This window comes from Falco rusticolus, chromosome Z, assembly GCF_015220075.1.
Source record: "Falco rusticolus isolate bFalRus1 chromosome Z, bFalRus1.pri, whole genome shotgun sequence".
NCBI lineage: Eukaryota > Metazoa > Chordata > Aves > Falconiformes > Falconidae > Falco > Falco rusticolus.
In genome coordinates, this window is record NC_051210.1 from 34,346,895 (window position 1) to 34,363,745 (window position 16,851).

The following is a 16,851-nucleotide window of genomic DNA, read 5'->3' on the forward strand; positions in this document are numbered from 1 at the left end:
CTTTGAATTTTTTTCCTTTGTTTTTCATTTGTTTCGGATGGATCTTGGAATAACATGGATAATAGAAAAAAGTGATATCATGCCCATGCTGGACCACAAAGCAATATTTTATTTTCCCTCTTCTAAAAAGCAAGTAGTTCATGAGAAGTTTTGTGGAAAATCAAGGCTGACTGTGAACAACTGAACTTCTGTGATTACTGTCTGTTCATTACTAATGTTAACTTGGTGGTTCTTTCAAGCCTGTCTCTTGAATGCGTAAAGCTTTAACTCTGAGAAAGGTAGAGTGTTGAGTTGCCAAAAGCAACACATTTCCTCTTTTTAGAGGATAATAGCCTTAGATTAAACATAAAGTCAGTAACAAAAGTACAAACATCATAAAAGGTGATAACATACTGGAGTTTCTGTTTTGTAACTCTGACACCCTACAATGAATCTAAACCACTGGCTACGGAGAGATGGTCTGGGAGATTGTTCTTCGCTATCAGAGTCTCATCAAGGATGAGAGATTTGCCATTAAGATCTAAGTATAAAGTCAGAGAACATAGAATGGTTTGGATGGGAAAGAAAGTTAGGAGAAAATTTATGTGAGTGATGTGCTGCGTTTGACACCCCATGAACGGAATCAGGGGAGCCCAGAGGGCTGGCCAGCCCAGTGCTGGGGTGTGAGGAAAGCCTGTAGGACTTTGTCCTGCAGCCTCCCAGAGAGGCAGGAGGTGTCACCAAGTGAACCCCCTTCCCATATGTGCCTGCAGATGTCTGCCTTGACCAGTGTGACATCACAGGCCCCTGGGAAGACATGGCCAAGGCCTCGGTGACTGGCATGAAACACTGATGCTAAGCACAAGACAAGAGGTGGGGGGCTGCAGAGGGGCATTGGCATTGCAGAAACCTCAGACATTTGTCCTGGGGCACTGCTGGGGTGAGCGCTGCAGGCAAGGATGTCCCGTTGTGGTATCTCTGAGCAATGGGTTCTGATGTCACTGAGCAATTGGTCTGATGCCACCGAGGGATGAATTACTCCATGACATGGGCTACAGCATCACCAAGCAATGCATTGTGACCAGGTGTCTTTCCCTGCTTAATATCCACAGGCCGAGCCTCACCCATCTGGCTTGTGCCCATGCTCCAGCTGACCGAGTTCATGACACGTGGATTATTAAGCAAGGCCTTTGGTGTTGGTGTCATGCTTGGGAAGTTGTGCATTGCAGCTCTCCATGTCTAAGCCCAGAGCCATCGGAGGGTTTCCCCCGGCCCTGCCAGGTTCAGGCAGCCGGGGCACCCAGGAGGGGCGCTCGCAGCAGCAGAGGTGAGCTGGCAGGGGACACCTCGCCCTGGGGAGCAGGGAGGCTTTCCTTCTGGGGGGGCCTGGGCATGTCTTCCACCCCTCCCCAGGCCAGCCAGTGACCGTGGCCTCTCTTCCCTTTCTAGCGTGACACCCGCTGCTGCAGCGCCAGTGAGAGGGAGCTGCTCACCATCCCTGGCTCCCCCCAGCCCACCGCAGCATGTGGAGAGCATGGCCGCGGAGCTGGAGAACTGCTGTCCATCTGCTTGGACAGCTGGGAGGAGGCCAGCTATGTGATGACATGCCTCCACCAGTTCTGTTACCCGTGCATCCTGCGGTGGGCTGAGACCAAGCCTGAATGCCCCCTCTGCAAGAGGAGGATCGTCTCCATCTTGCACTTGGTGTGGGTGGAGGATGACTTTGAGGAGCATGCCATCACACCCCATGTGGCGTCATCAGTCGTCAGCCGCCAGGCAGAAGGAGCTCCTGGCTGTCCAGCTGCCTGCAGACCTGCGGTAACAGAGTGACAGCCTGTGGGGATGGTGCCCAGGACTCTTCCCAGTGGCCTCCAACCCAGCATCTGGGCTTCCCTTTTCTGGGACCACCCAGCTCTCCTCCAGCCCCTTCTGACCTGCATGCCTCTGGAGCTGGGACTGATCTTTTGGAACCAGCACTGGTGCGTAGCCATAGTGGAGGGCCTCGTCACACTCCTCCTGGTCCTCTTCAGGCTGGATGAAGATCTACTGGTCCAGCTGCTGGGATCCCACCTCCAAAACCATGTGGTGACATTTGTGCACCAGCTTATTGATGTCACTATACAACAGTGCAGCAAGGAGGCCCACCACCTGCTGGGCCTGGAGGACAGCCATGCTGCTGGGCAGTGGGAGGGTGGCCCTGCAGCTGCCCCCCAACCCTGGTGCCTCCCCAGGAAGGTCTCCCACATCTGGCCCAGCCCCTTCCCACAGCCCTGCAGGACCCAACATGAAGGACCTCCCCAGAACCTCAGCAGCTGCTCTCTGTGGATGTCCTGGCAGCTATCTCTCTGCCCCTGCTTCTATCCCCAGGGAGCAAGAAAAGCCCCAGGAGGAGCCCCAAGGGGCTGCAGCATGTCCATCTACTTCCAGCTGGGACAGGGAATGCTCCCCGGAGGGGCTGCGGAGACCCCCTGAGAGGAGGGCCAGCAGCCCCAAGGCCTCTTCTCCAGCCAAGAAGAGCTCACCCCACCAGCAGCACTAGAAGATGCCCCAGGTGCTGCCAAAACCAGGGCTGGGCCAGCAGCTGGGGCACGTGCCGGCTGTCAAGGGCTCCTGGCACTTTGATTCTCAGGCAGTAAAAGAAAATAAAGGCCTGAAAACTGCAGAAGAAGTCTCGGTGTTACTGACAGTGCAGGTGGCATTGCTATCCCCACCTGTGCTGCTTTCTCCCCTTTCCCTGGGGTAGAGCTAATTAGTTCCAGGTACTGTAGTTAGTTCCAAGTACTAATATTAGGCTGGAATATTAGTACCTGGAAAAATTACAGAGAAGATCCTACTGGGTGCTACTGACGGGCATTTCAAGGACAATGTCCTTGCCAGGCATGCACAGCATGGGTTTACAAAGGGAAAGTCCCGTCTAGGTGATCTGAGATCCTGCTAGGACAAGGTCACCCGCCTAGTGGGTGCGGGGCAGGCTGTGGGTGCAGCTTTGCTGGGTTGTAGTAAGGCAGGGCCCTGGGGAGGCCATGGCTGAGGCCTTCTGACTGGCGTGGAACGCCGATGCCGAGCTCAGGATGGGTGACGGTGGGATGGAGGGGGCAGGCGGTGGGATGGAGGGGGCAGCCAGCACTGCCTGGGCGCGTGCTGGGCTGAGGATGGCCTCATGTGATGTAACGTCCCCGAGTGACGGATGGGATGTAATACAAGCGATTGTAACTAAAATGTACTTCAAATACCCACAATCAGAAATCCAGAAAAAGGTGCGCGAGGGCTTGTTAAGGATGTAAAAACTTAAGTCCGTCACATCATTTTTTTCTCCCCGGTGGCCAAAGAAAGGCAGCAGAGGGGCCGCTCACATCCGTGCAGCAGGTGACTCGCACAGGTGTGAGGGTGCGACAGCCCGCAAACACGGGGGGTGGGGGGTGTCGGTTCGCGCCCCCCGCCTCGGCGCCCCCCGCCTCGGCGCCCCCCGCCTCGGCGCCCCCCGCCTCGGCGCCCCCCGCCTCGGCGCCCCCCGCCTCGGCGCCCCCCGCCTCGGCGCCCCCCGCCTCGGCGCCCCCCGCCTCGGCGCCCCCCGCCTCGGCGCCCGGCAGCACGCGCTGGCCGCTCTGCGCTCCCGCCGCCGCCCGCCGACGTGGCAGAAGGGCCGTCCCTCGCCCCGCGACGCCATTTCGGACGGAGCAGCGGGAGGTACGCGCCCGGCAGCCGCCCCGCCGTGCAGGGCGAGCGCCGCAGGCGGGGCTGGGACACGCTCCGCGCCCGGCAGCTCCGCGGGAGACGTGGCATCGCGGGGCGGGCCCGGGCAGCGCCTGCGCGCCGCCGCTAAGCCTGCTGAGAGCTGTAGTCCGCGGCGGAGCCGGTCGGTATCTCCATCCGTCGCCGGCGGGGCCTGGGCTTCGGCTTCCCCGCGAAGCGGTCACGGCCGGGTGGGCCGCGGGAAGGGAGGCGGTGGGCTCTGGCGCCTGGGCTGGGTGAGGCCGCGCGTCGTGCCAGGCAGGGGCACTCGTGGCTCCCGTCGCCCCCGGCGGCGGGGAGGGAGCGGCCGGAGGGCCGGGCCGGGCTGGGCGCGGCGCTGTACAGCGGCGCTGTACCGCAGCGGCGGAGTGCCCGCGTTCCCGGTGCCGGCTGTGGCTGTTGGGTACCGCTGGGGCCCGAAGCGGCTCGGGCAGGTCCGGGGGCTAGGGCGGCGGAGCTGCGGGCAGCGCGGGAGACTTGTGAGGGCGCGCAGAGGTGTTTCCCGGGGCGGGGGGTGCCGGGAGCCCGCGCTGCGGCTGGCCTGCGGCCTAGGCCGCGCCGTTTTTATGCCCCGTTGGAGCCGGGGCTCTGCGGGCCCGGCTGCGTGTGTTTGCGAGCGTAGAGGCCTCGGCCTGAGCTCCGGGAGCCGTCCTGAGACTCCCGCCTGGGCGCCTTTCCCCTTGGGTGGAATACCTGGGGGTGCACTGTCGGCCTCTCCTCGGGTTCAGTCCTGGAGAGCAGCCAGGGGCCTGACCCTGCTGTGGACACTCTGGCATATTCCACTTGTTCTGAACCATCCTGTCCTTCTAGGGCAGCAGCAGCAGCTCCTGTCCTCCCTGCTGACAGGAACACGTTTTGGGGCTTTTTGTAAGGTGGGGTTGTGAGCAGGACTCCTTGCTGCCTCAGTGGCTGCTGGCATTGCAAACACACGCATGGACCTGCACTCCATAGAACTTCCAGTTGGCTGGTCCTGGTACCTTGCTAGGTCACATATGTTGTGACAGGCACTGTGTCTCAAGGCTCTGTGTTCCAGCCTGGCAGCTAGGTCTGGAAATGCTGGCCTGGGTAAACCCGTGTGGTTTCAGCTTGAGTTAGTGCAATTGACAGTGGAAATCACACACTTGAGGGTCTGTTAGTTACTGATAGAAGCGATGCTTCAGGAGGTTTGTTAGTTATTATAATGTCTCTGGAGGCATTGTTGAAGTGATTTATGCCCTATTTATGTGATTTGTTTATTTTTATTGTCACTTGAAAAAAGCATTATTTATTTTGGGGAAAAAACACTGCTGGAGCTGCTGCATCACATGTTACAGCTATTGGTGCAAATTGGTAGAATGTATGTGGCTTTGTTTAGCTGTTTCTTTGATGGTTTTCTGTAGTCATATGTAACATTGCCTACTAGATCAGTAGTTCTCTGACTGTGTTCATCAGTGATACGGAAGTACGTGGTCCGTGGAGCTAGGTAAGCACTGTGATACTTAAATATTTGGTAGTAAGGGTGTGTATGGTCTGGACCAAATCCCAGGGCTTGGCAATGGCACTAAGAATGTGGGAAACAATTCCCAGGGATTGGGAAGTTTTTAGAAAAGTCAGATTGCCAGTTTTTTATGGTACCTATGGCCTATGATTATCTGCAGTAGTCTTATACAAGGTGAACCCCTTCTTGGCATGCCTGGTGTTTCGTGCTGTCTGGGTACTGCATTAGGTGTGAGATGTACTGGATTCTGCTTGGTAAACAGACCTTTTTAAATTTTTTTTAAAGGGTGAAAAAGTGATCTTGGTGGTGCAATTAACAGTGTTTATGCTATGAATATGAAACGGGTATAGAGGGGTTTTGCTATCTTTCCCCCCATCCCTCTCCCTTTCCCGATTACCTGTCTAAGGCTTTGTATTTCAGAACAAGTAATTTAATAACACAATGTAATTAAACTGATGATCCCCTTGTGCCTTTCCTTTACCTTCACTGAACCTTTATATGCCCTCTGGAACCTACCTGCATTTAACAGACCAGAGCCTGGAAGAAGTTTTTTCCCCTGACTTTGTTCTCTCCCTTTCTAAAGTGGAATAAGCCAATGTGAGCAATTTTCCAGATGAAACTTTAATATACTGACAGTTAACTCTGTTTTTGTTTTAGGTTTTTTTAAGTGTTAATCTTTTTTTTATTGATGTCAGCTTCACTTCATCTTTAGTAGCTGAAGGTTTTTCATTTGTCATTTTCTTTCTTTTTTCTTGGTGGTTATGTTTTTAATCTCTTGTTTGCATCTTTGCGTTCGGGGGCTTTTTTTCTCTTTGACTTCTGTCGAATTGAAGTATGTGCCTGTGAATCTGTCTATCAGCAACCTGGGATGTAACATTTTATTTCCAGAGGTTGTTGCACTGGGAATAGCTCCAAACAATTGCTTTGTTCAAGTAAATAAATAAATGACTGGTCCTTATTCCAGACAGTTGTCAACTTGTGCTTAGCCATTAACAATGTGTATAACCATTACTGGTCCACACACTTACTTGAAATAGTTACACCTATTAAGATTAAAGATGAGAAGTTTACTAGCATTTGAATTTAGTATTGCAGCTGTGGTTTTGTTTCATTTTAGGCTCTGTTTAGAGAATAGTTTTGCCTTGTAGGGTTCTGAAGTATGTTGTGGAGGTTTTTTTCTTAGTAGGAACACCTACGGAAATACAAGAAGGGGTTAATTAAGGATGACTGAAAATATGGCTAATTCCTAGATAATGTGGTTTTATCCATGTGAAATTTGCTAATCTCCATTTTAAGGTAATCTTATCATTAACTGTGAATTTTTATATTTTAGAGTAATGAGTTGAAGAATGCTTTTGAAGTGTAGTTATGTCATTAAGATTATTGCAAAATACTGGCACAAAGGTAGTTAGTTCCTATTAAACTTAAGTCAAAAGATGAATAATTTGCCCATTCAGCCTTTCAGTCTCTCAATAAAATTATTTCATTCCTGCTTTTAACATGAACCCTGTTAAAATTGTCAGTTATAATTTTAGCCTGGTTTTCCATTCAGTTTACACAGGTCTTGCATTTGGGAATTAGGTTAATGGATAAGATTCGGCTTTAGGTTAATTGATGAAATTAATCATTAAATCAGTAAAATATAGTTACCAGTCAACTAGGGAAAGACCTTGAGGATATGCTATATTTTCTTTGTAATCTGGGGGTTTAACTTCATTTCTATACTCTTCAATAATACTAATAATTGATGAAAGCCTCACAAAACTCGTGCTTCTGTTTCTTAAAGGGGTTGGTTTAAGGATGACTTGACTGATCATTGGGAATGTGTTTTTTCTGTGTTTTTCTGTATTTTGCTTTTCCATATCCCTTTGTTTTACTTTCATGTAAGCATAAAAAAAGGTTTCATTGTAGCTAAATGTGGCAAAATTACAAAATCTATGAAATAAATTCACGATCACAAATCACTAGATGGCACTACTGCTGTTATTTTCACCTAATTGCATATGTTTCTCTTGCCGGTCTAGGTTTCTCCTTTGTCTCTTCAATTTAGTAATACAAAGTGTTCTAGTTTGCAAGAATGCACAAAAATCTCTCTTTAAGAAGTTAGGCTGAATTTTTAGGTGTTAGCAGCAAATTATGTGTTTGTGGCTTGGACTGTGAAGAATCACTGAAAAGGCAGTCCAGTTTGACACCCAGCTTTCATTAGGATTTGTAGACTGGTCTTACTGGGGAACTTTTTTCCTGCAACTACCCTAAGGGAAGTTGGAAACCCTCATTGGAAATGTTGGGGACTGAAGTCTCTAGATTGCTTGAGGTTTTTTTTCCCCCATGTTCTTGTTTCACCCCAGTGATTTCATATTTCTTACATATAACTGGTTTCAGGTAGGTCATTTAGATTAAAGTGTTAACCATACATCCTGTAGGATCAGTTTTTATTATAAGTAGTGCTGGATTCTTTCAATACAATGAGCTATTAGCTTCCTGTCACACCTGTTGTACTTTGCTTTCCTTTCCCTTTGTGTATTCCCTCATGTCTTATCTTTCTCCTTAGCCTTATTTTTTAAAAAAAATTATCTATGTTTTTTCATGCAGTACATGCAAACTAACTATTATCTTAAGAATTCAGTGTATAGAAAACTGTTATTTGTGCAGGCTTCATCTTAGTCTCTACCAGATCAGGACTTCACAATGAGATTGATGGTTGTGTGAAGGAATGGGTAAGCTAAAGGGAAAAGAATATAGGAGCATTTAGGCTTCAGGGTTTTCTAATTGGCATCGGGGTGAGTAGACAGAAAGGGAAATTGTGATTGTGCATTTTGAAACAGAGGAGGTTGTCTACTCTTCCAAGAAAAGGAAGGGCGAAGTCTTCCTTTTCCCCAGCTCGTGGCAAAACCTCTACTTATTGTAGTGGATGATGTAGGAAAGAGTATGGGATGTTTTAGGGTCAAAGGATTAAAATTTAAGCCAGAACAGAAGGGAGGTAGCAGTATGCTTCTGACTGGGCATCACTCTGAGGGTATCCAGCTTGCGGTGCCTAGGGGTGCGTACCTGGACCCACAAAGTTCAAGGGAACGGAAATAAGCCCTGTGACTGGCAGGATTCCTCTCTCAAGCTTCCATCTCCTGGCCAGGCGGGATTTGCAGATGGTTGCCATTCCCAGAGAGGCTTACAAGTCAGAGGAGAAAATGCGACACTACTGATTTTTGCTTTTTTTTAAATTCAAATTTTAAGACAGTTCCATGTGGTTTTTGGAGTCAGCTGCTGAATTATAGTGGTAATTTTTGCAGGTTTGGGGTTGCTGTTTCTATTTAATGCTTAATTCACTTTTCTCATTGTAAAGTTAATACGGAAAAGCAACTACAGAGTTATTTACATTTCTACTATTTACTAACTTTCCAGATGTCAGTTAGGTTGCTTTTTGGGGGTTGTCCCCTGCTTCCCCCTCCCCAACTTTAATAGCTCTGTGAAGCTTTCAAAAAGCTTTGTACGGAGTTTTTGAAAAGCCACACTGTGGAACTTTTTCAGTCATTTTACATGGCCATGGCATTTATTTTTAGTAAGCACATCTCAGCAGTTTTTTATCATGGCACTAGGTGATACCAAGCAGCAAATTAAAAAAAGCTATGATAAAATAAAATGTTTCTGGGAGGTTTTGGTCAGCAAATACTTTAGTTGCACAAAGGAATATTCTTTCTCATTTTGCATTGTGTAATTGGAAGAAGAGTGACTTCAGAAATACTTCTATGAGGGGGAGTGTAAATGTGTGTAGCTTGATTAAAAGACAGAATCTTATTATTACAAATTCTTCTGCTTAGTGAAGTCTGATGAAAGACTGCAGTTCCTTTCTAAGGGATGATGAGATGTACTCATTCTGCAAGGACAGTCAGTTCCTCACCAGGCAATTGCTGACCCATCTGAAGAGAAGCTTTTAAATGAATTGAAGAGGTACTCAGAACCTAAAATCCCTCTGTCATAACTGTTTCATGAAGACTGCTGCACATAAACCATATCTACTTCCTTTCTGAGGCTGGGCTCAAATGCTTCATCTTGAATTACTTATGCAAAATCTACTGGTTTGTCAGAGGGACTATAATTTCTTCTGTGTGATTTTGATACTTTCATTTGTTTTCGAGACTTTGTAAGCCTGTCAAGACATAACATTGACATCCTACTTCCTAGATTTTTCAGTTTGGTGATAACAGTTTGATGATTTTTTCATCCATACAAACTTAACGAGTTGTATATACATTTAAAACAACAGTGAGGGGTTTGGTGCATTTTGTTTTGTTTTGTTTTTTAAAGACAGGAAACCCACTGTATTTTTGTAAGTGGAGTTCTGGTTATCTACACTTGGGTATTTTTACTCAACACATTATCTAAGTCTTTTCCTCTAAGCTGTGAAAGGGAATAAGCTGGGAATCCTCAGTAGCTGCTGATGTAATGGATGTGGTGGAAAATGCATCTATTTTTCATACGTAGGATTACATTATATGGGACTTTTATTTCCTTAAGAATTCTTTAACAATTGTTACCTCAGGGAGTGGTACAAATCGTTGCTGTCTAGTTTACCAGACTTGGGAGGAAGCCAGTTAGCTGCCTCTGCAGTGAAGAACAAAAATCTCAAGGTGTTCATGAGTCTTGATTTCCCCCCTCTCCTTTTCTTCTCCTAAGCCCTTTTATTTAAGATTTTAAAATAAGTATATAACTTTACTTTTCCAGAATTAGTATATATTAAAGGTTTACTCAAAGTTGTTAAAAGATACTTTGAACATAATCTGAAACATAATCTGGCCTTCAGCCAAAGTAATTTTATTCATGTTGGAAGTGAATTTCAGCTGGTTTCTGGCTTTTCTGGAGGTTTATTTAGCTGACCCCAAAATGCTTCTGCTTTAAGGTAGACAAGGTCGTGGTTAGAGCTTAGGTCACAGAGTCAGGACTCCTGGGGTATTGGCAGCTATGCCACAGTTCATGGTGTTTAGCAAGGTGCTTGTGCTCAGGTGTGGTGCTCAGGAGTTACCTGCTAAAGTGCTTTAGCCCAAAAGAGCTACAACTTCTTGAGTAGTTGGGGACCTTCCCAGCCAGAAAGGGGAGAGTTTGGTCCTCTGTCTTGCCTCTTGCCACGTTTTACATCCTGTCGTGTATCAGCTCTGAAAATAACAGGTTCTTGTTTGAGTTACTACAGCTCAATAATACAGCAAAATACTACCTTGTAGTTAAGTTTTTCTTACAATGGGATATGGGGTTTGTGATGTATAATTACGTCTCTATTATTACTCATCTAAGTACCACGAGTATACATTGGAAGCAGTAACTGGGCATGCACAGTAAGGTTTTTTAGAAAGGGGCTTGGAGTTTAAGCTGTTAATCACAGCACTAAAAATAAAGGGAAGATACAGGAAATGAGTATACACTGGGTGAAATGAGACATACTGGGTAATTATGTACTTGAGATCAGTCAATTTTTTTTTCTTTTTTTCAAGAGTTTGAATTACCTGCTCTGTTCAGGAATGTAAATCACTGTGTTGTGGCCTTTACATTCTAACTTAAAATCCTCTCCCCTGTTTCTCAAGATACATGTGTCTGGGTTTTTTTTTCTCACAGCTTTTTGTAGCTGAAGGAAAATGATGGAAGAGAGTGGAATAGAGACAACTCCACCTGGCACGCCCCCACTGAGCCCAGCAGAGGCTGCTGCTGCCACTGCTACACCTGTCTCATTAGGTACAGAACTTCTCAGCAACTTGGTCACATTTATTCATGTCTTTTGAAGTACAGTGATTCGTCCAAAAACATTGCAATCAGTATAATTTAAGTGCTCTTCTCCAGGCTAATTGGAAGAATTTAAATTGTTTCTTAATCATGGAAGTGTGCTGCTTATCTGATGTGCACCTGGCACACAGAGTATTTTAAATTTTTTTTGTTCTTGAAACTTTTCTATGAAGTCATGTGAATGGAGTTGTGGTTTTTTAAGGATGTGGATCCAGAGAAATAATACCTTCTAATGCAGTGCGCAGTTAAGATGAGCAGCATAGAAGGGGGTCAGAACCAAAATAAATTTACACTCTTGTCAGGGATAGTGGCAAACCTGGATAATCACTTGGTTTTTAATATTGTGGGTGGTAATTAAAGCACTTTACCTGAACACTGTATCTGAACACATGTTATCAAGAATCTGAACACCGTATTTTAAATACCAAATATTTAATTTTCTGACATATCTGGTGGTGTTATCTTGAGTCACACTAGTGCAGTAGACTCCAAAGTGGAGTGTCCTTACCCCAGGGGGTGTGCGAGGCAGTCCATTGAGGTGCGGGAAGAAAATAATAGAACTTCCATTTTTATTTACTTTCCTTTAAAAAATGAAAAAGTAACTAAGCTTTACTAATATTTAATATACTGCTTGACACCCGTGTACTCACTCAGTTGGTTCCTAAGTTGGATATTCACATCCTGAGGGAAGAATGAGTGTTCCGTGACGCAAAGGGGATGACAATTACATCTTCACATGTTTGATCACTTTCATCATGTTGCAGTGCCTTGCAGTTTGTGTGCCTGCTTAAGTGGATTTATGGATTATGGTATCTGGTTTTAACTAACCCCCCCCAATATGGAAAACTGACTTAAAAAAGATTTCTGCAGAGAGACCACAGATTGAAAATACTACTGATAATGCGAGCATGAGCAACCAACAAGAAAATGGAAGAGCTGACACTTCTCTGACTCTAGTACAACCTCTTTGCCATTGTTTTTACTGCATAGTATGGCTAACAATCAGATCTGACAAAAAGTTGGCCAAAAAAAATTCAGAATTTTCAAGAGGTCCATTTTGAAATAAACTTTACGTCTGCTGCTGTTAACTATGAACCTTGCCCTAGTGTATATTGTGCCTTGAGGTATTAGCTAAGGATAGTACAAAGTCACCATGATTAGCAAGACATCTGAAAACTAAGCAGAACATGCAAATAAACTTCTACAACCCTTTTTTGTAATGTTTCAAATGATACAGTACTCACTCCAGTACTTAAGAAAAATAAATAAATCAGTAACTTAATGATAAATCTTTAGATTTCTTACCTAATAATGAAGACAAAAAGCTATGTGCATTGGCGAAACTCTCATTCTTCATGACGTGGCAAAGATGTCAGAAATAATACATGAATAACAGTATGGTGACAAACTAAAATGCATTCATCAGCAAATAGTGTTGGAAGACGCATAAAAAACATGGCTGAAGATTTGAAGAATCAAGTATTAAACAAATTACACAATGTGGGAGGTTTGCTACACAATCGCCTGAAAGTACAGATATTCCTAACATTTCAGCTTACTTTTTTTACCAAATTCTGTTTCAATAATAAAATACAGAAAGAACACTTTAAGCTCAAATCCTAAAGGAGGATGTGCCAGAGAAGTTATATCCTCAACAGTAAATTATTTCTTTAATAAAAGCAATGTTTTTATTAAAACTGTGTAAGCGTAACTGCTGATGGAGCAGTTGCTTTGACTAGGATAAAAATGGATTCTGGAGTGAGGTTACAGAGGGATCACCACACATGAAACTTATTCACTGCCTTATTCATAGGCAAGCTATTGCAGCAAAGAAACTGGAGCCAGAAGTGCACAGAGTGCTAGAGGATGTCATCAATGTGGTTGATTTTGTAAAAATGGTCATTAAATAGTTGATTCTTTTTAACAATACTTTGTAATGAGTGACCATGACTTTTTTTGTATTGCACAGATGTTTGCTAGTTTTTCTGTGGCAAGGCATTAAAAAGAGCTGTTGAACTTAAAAGATGACGTGAACTTTTTTCTTTTACAAAAAGCCAAGTCTCCCAGACTTGCTGACATTTTCTGTGATGACAGGTAGGTTGACAGCAGTGTGCTACCTAGTAGTTTTTTTTTAAAAAAATACACATACATAATTTGCACTTTTAAGGTAAAGGTGACATTTTGACAAAGCTTGATAGAAAAAGTAGTTACTGTAAGAAAGTCATGCTTTTGAGACAGCATTTTGAAAATTGGTATTTGGAAATGTTTCAATTGTTATGCAACCCTGTTGCTGAAAACAATGCAAATGTTGCATATAAAACCTGTCAGGTCTATACACATAAACTTGCAAAGAGAATTTCCTGACCTGTATAAAAATCTTCTAGACATAAGAGTGTCAGTGGCTTTTGAACCCATTTGTTAAAAATTCCAAAGTGCAACATCTTCTGATTAGTTTGCAAAAACAATTGATTGACATCAGGGAAGATTGAAATTTGCTAGCTGAATATCCAGAAGAACCTTTGCGTAATTGGTGTGTAGGAATGGAAAACAGCATGATTTACTAAGCACAGCCAACAATGCACTTCTTCCATTTGGATCTATGTGTCTTTGTGTGGTATCTTTTCCAGCTACGACAGCCATTAAAGCCAAGAATCAAAATACAAAAATTGCTGTATCATGAGGTGCTAAACCAAGATTTAAAAAATAATGAGGCTTCTTTAATCACATTGCTCATATTAAAAAGTTATTAATAATAATTGTATTATATACTATGTTGACCCTTATTAACATGGTATTTTTTTATTTCAATAGTATGTTAATAAATCAGTTTTCAGTGGGAGCAGAAAAGTTTTTATACTTTTCATAAATATAAAGTTATTTTTAATTTTTTCCTTTCATCTTTAATACTTTTAAAATTTCTATTGTATATGTTTTATACATAGCACACTAGTACAATGATACATTTAAATAGATTAAAAATAAGTAAATTTACATGGCAGGGTGCATCCCAAAAATTTTTTTACTGATAGGTGTGCGTGATAAAGTTTGGAGACCACTGCATTTGTGCAACTTGGCATATCATTTGACTGCCCTTGGTGTTTAGGCTGATGTCAGTGAGATGCTTGAGCTGATCCAACAGTTTACTGCTATCAGAAATGGCAATTTCTGTTTTTCTGGCCTAATTTTTCCAGCTAAACTTGGCTTAGAGGGCAGTACTGGCTTATCTAAGGATCAGCAGAGGGCCAGACTGAAACAGGAAGCAGAAGGACTAGGAGGCTGGATGACAGGGAGGAGAGGACAGCCTGGTGCTCAGTCCATCTCATAGAACCATACCTCTGAAGTAAGTCCCACTTTCCCAGATGTTACATGTGTAGGTTTTATTCTTAAAGATGGGCACTTCCTGCATCATCATTATTTGTATTGATTAAGCAGTCACTCAGAAAGAACAGTACTAGTTAGAAATTTCTGAGGCAGGCTTCAGCTGCTATAAATTCTGTAGTCAAATATTGACATCTTTTTAAGCTTATAAATAAGATCATGAAAGAAAAAAAATGTGGCTTATGAGATATTATTACCAAAAACTGTATGCAGTTGCTGTTGTATACAAACTCAAGCAGAACTAAAACAGTTGACCAGGTCAAAACTTGTCAGATATTTGAACAATTACATAACTGAATCTGTGATTCAGGTTTTTTTAAATTCATTTTTTCCTCTTTTTTTTCCTAGCTATGTCCAGTTCCCTTGCTACACCAAGCATGTCATCATCTCCTGCATACTCGCCATCTTTGCCAGCTGGAGTGTCTCCACTTCCGTCTCCTGTGATGACTTCAGCTTCTCTTCCACCTGTGCCTTCTGCAACAGTTTCTACTATTGCACCACCTCTAACTCCTGCCCCACCTCCTGTTGTCCCTTCAGCTTTTTGTACCTCCATATCCCAGTTCTCTGCACCTCCTCCATTAAGCTCTACTACTGGCCCTGGTCTTTCTGCACCTCCCACTGGTCCCCCCATTTCAGGATTTTCCATGTCTTCAAACTATGACATTACCAGAGGTCATGCTGGTCGAGCACCGCAGAGCCCACTGATGCCATCGTTCTCTGCACCTCCAGTCACAGGTAACTTTTTGTTTATATGCTTTTGTGTTTGTGAGACAGGATGAGGGATCTCCTGGGTGTCTTCCCACCACTCTGATGGAGTCCTGCAAGTTCACCTGCTTTATTATTCTGGGTACATTTAATTAATGTAGCTGCACTCAGAAGAAGGGAGAGTAGCCTTTAAAATACAGTCCTGGTCTAAGACGGAGAGTGCTTTTTAGTTAGAGTTCTGCTGGCATTTAGGCTGAAAGAAAATATTAATTTGAGAAGCTTTATTTTTCAACGTGCACAGGAGAGCCTGGCTGAATATATATGTCTATCTTTTGTTTAGACCAGAGAGTCAACTTCAGCCATTGGATTTCCACAGAATTATATGATATCTCTAGGCTGTAGTCTCATAATTTTCATTTTTTTGTTCTGAAAAGCTATCTATAATAAGCTGTTCATCACATGACACCAGCTTCTATTTTTTTGTTTCCAGCCACTAAATTGCATTAGAACAGCTAATAATACATACCTTCCATGCAAGCAATTGCTGCAGTTGCTGAACTGATGGAATTTTCTGCTAGTGGAATGGAAACTTGGCTCTTCAACTGCAATTGGTCCAGGCTTTTACTATTATTGGTGATACCTCCCTTAAATAGTCTCTATTAGGAAAATGTCCAAAAAGGCCTATCAGTTGTACAATGTAAAATAAAAATAACTCTCTATTAAGGCTAGTGTTGCAGAATCTGTTAAAATAGGCTTGTGTGATGGGGCAAAGACTCAAGCTTATTCTGCTGTTTGAGTTTCTTTTGTTTTCCTTTAAAATATCTAAAGCTATTAATTTGCTTGCTCCTTTTTCTGCTGCTACTGATTTCCAGCACTCAGTGTTAGAAAATTTCCTACTTCTCTTTCTTTTATTATATATGAGAACATTCCTATTTCTTTGTTTAAGAGCAACACCCATTCCTCCTTTTCCTCTACTGAGGGCTTATTATGAAAATTTGAGTGCAATAAAAAGCACCACTGTTAAAGTAATCTGCTAAGAAAAAAAATATTGTTTAATTTTATACATAATGTGCTGGCAGTCCTGGTTCTATTAGCAGATGTTGGTGAACTCATTTACAGTGGTTGTATCTGCTAACCTTTAACAAGCAGAATTGTTCTGGGGTCTTCAAGAAGTGAAGTGAATCAGCCCAGTATTCTTCTGTTCTTCCTGCTCATTTTCCTGTTAAACAATTGCATGTTGTTACAGTATAACAAATTAAACACAATAAAATAAATGAACACTTGTGTTTTATTTTTCCCTCTTAATAGGTGTTTTGGCAGATCCTATTACTCAACAAGCAACTTTCTCATCACCTTTGGCTCCTGGGACTGGTTCAGCAATCACTTTTCCTGAGGAGCATGAAGACCCCAGAGTATCTACTCTCCAAGGTGGAGTACCTGCTGGAGGACTGTGGGGTTTTATAAAGGTATGGGTTTTTCTCTGTTACCCTTCATGAGGAATTACCATTTTTTACTTATTATAATAAGAAGTATCTGATTTTTTAAATGCACGTTGCTATAAATCCTCTTTTCACCAGCCTCGTGCATGGTGGCTCTTTTTAATAGTGGTGTTTGCTGAAACTATGCTTTTGCTCTTCCTCTTTATAGAGAGCGAAGAGTACACTAATGCAGGTGTCTAGGTTAATTTTTTTAAAAATATTTATAATATATTATATTTTATAATATTATAAATAAATATTGTAATATAAATAAAAAAATTAATTTATTATAACAAATAGTGCTTGTGATAGAAAGATATGCGTACCGAACAGGTT

General features: G+C 43.5%; 1 protein-coding gene across 7 annotated transcripts in view; it reads left to right on the forward strand.

Moving 5' to 3' along the window:
- Nucleotides 1–3,706: 3,706 nt before the first annotated feature.
- Nucleotides 3,707–16,851, forward strand: part of PRRC1 (proline rich coiled-coil 1) — a 31,029-nt gene continuing 17,884 nt past the window's right edge. The window contains exons 1-5 of one of the 7 annotated variants that reach the window (XM_037373625.1): nucleotides 4,023–4,145; nucleotides 9,004–9,133; nucleotides 10,790–10,906; nucleotides 14,681–15,067; nucleotides 16,346–16,503. In XM_037373625.1, coding sequence (XP_037229522.1) covers nucleotides 10,810–10,906; nucleotides 14,681–15,067; nucleotides 16,346–16,503 — 642 coding nt within the window. In that variant the 5' untranslated portion in view covers nucleotides 4,023–4,145; nucleotides 9,004–9,133; nucleotides 10,790–10,809. Of the gene's footprint in view, nucleotides 3,948–4,018; nucleotides 4,146–4,234; nucleotides 5,174–5,205; nucleotides 9,134–10,789; nucleotides 10,907–14,680; nucleotides 15,068–16,345; nucleotides 16,504–16,851 lie in introns of those variants that run through there. The other 6 variants (XM_037373624.1, XM_037373623.1, XM_037373628.1 and 3 more) reach the window with 6 other exon arrangements.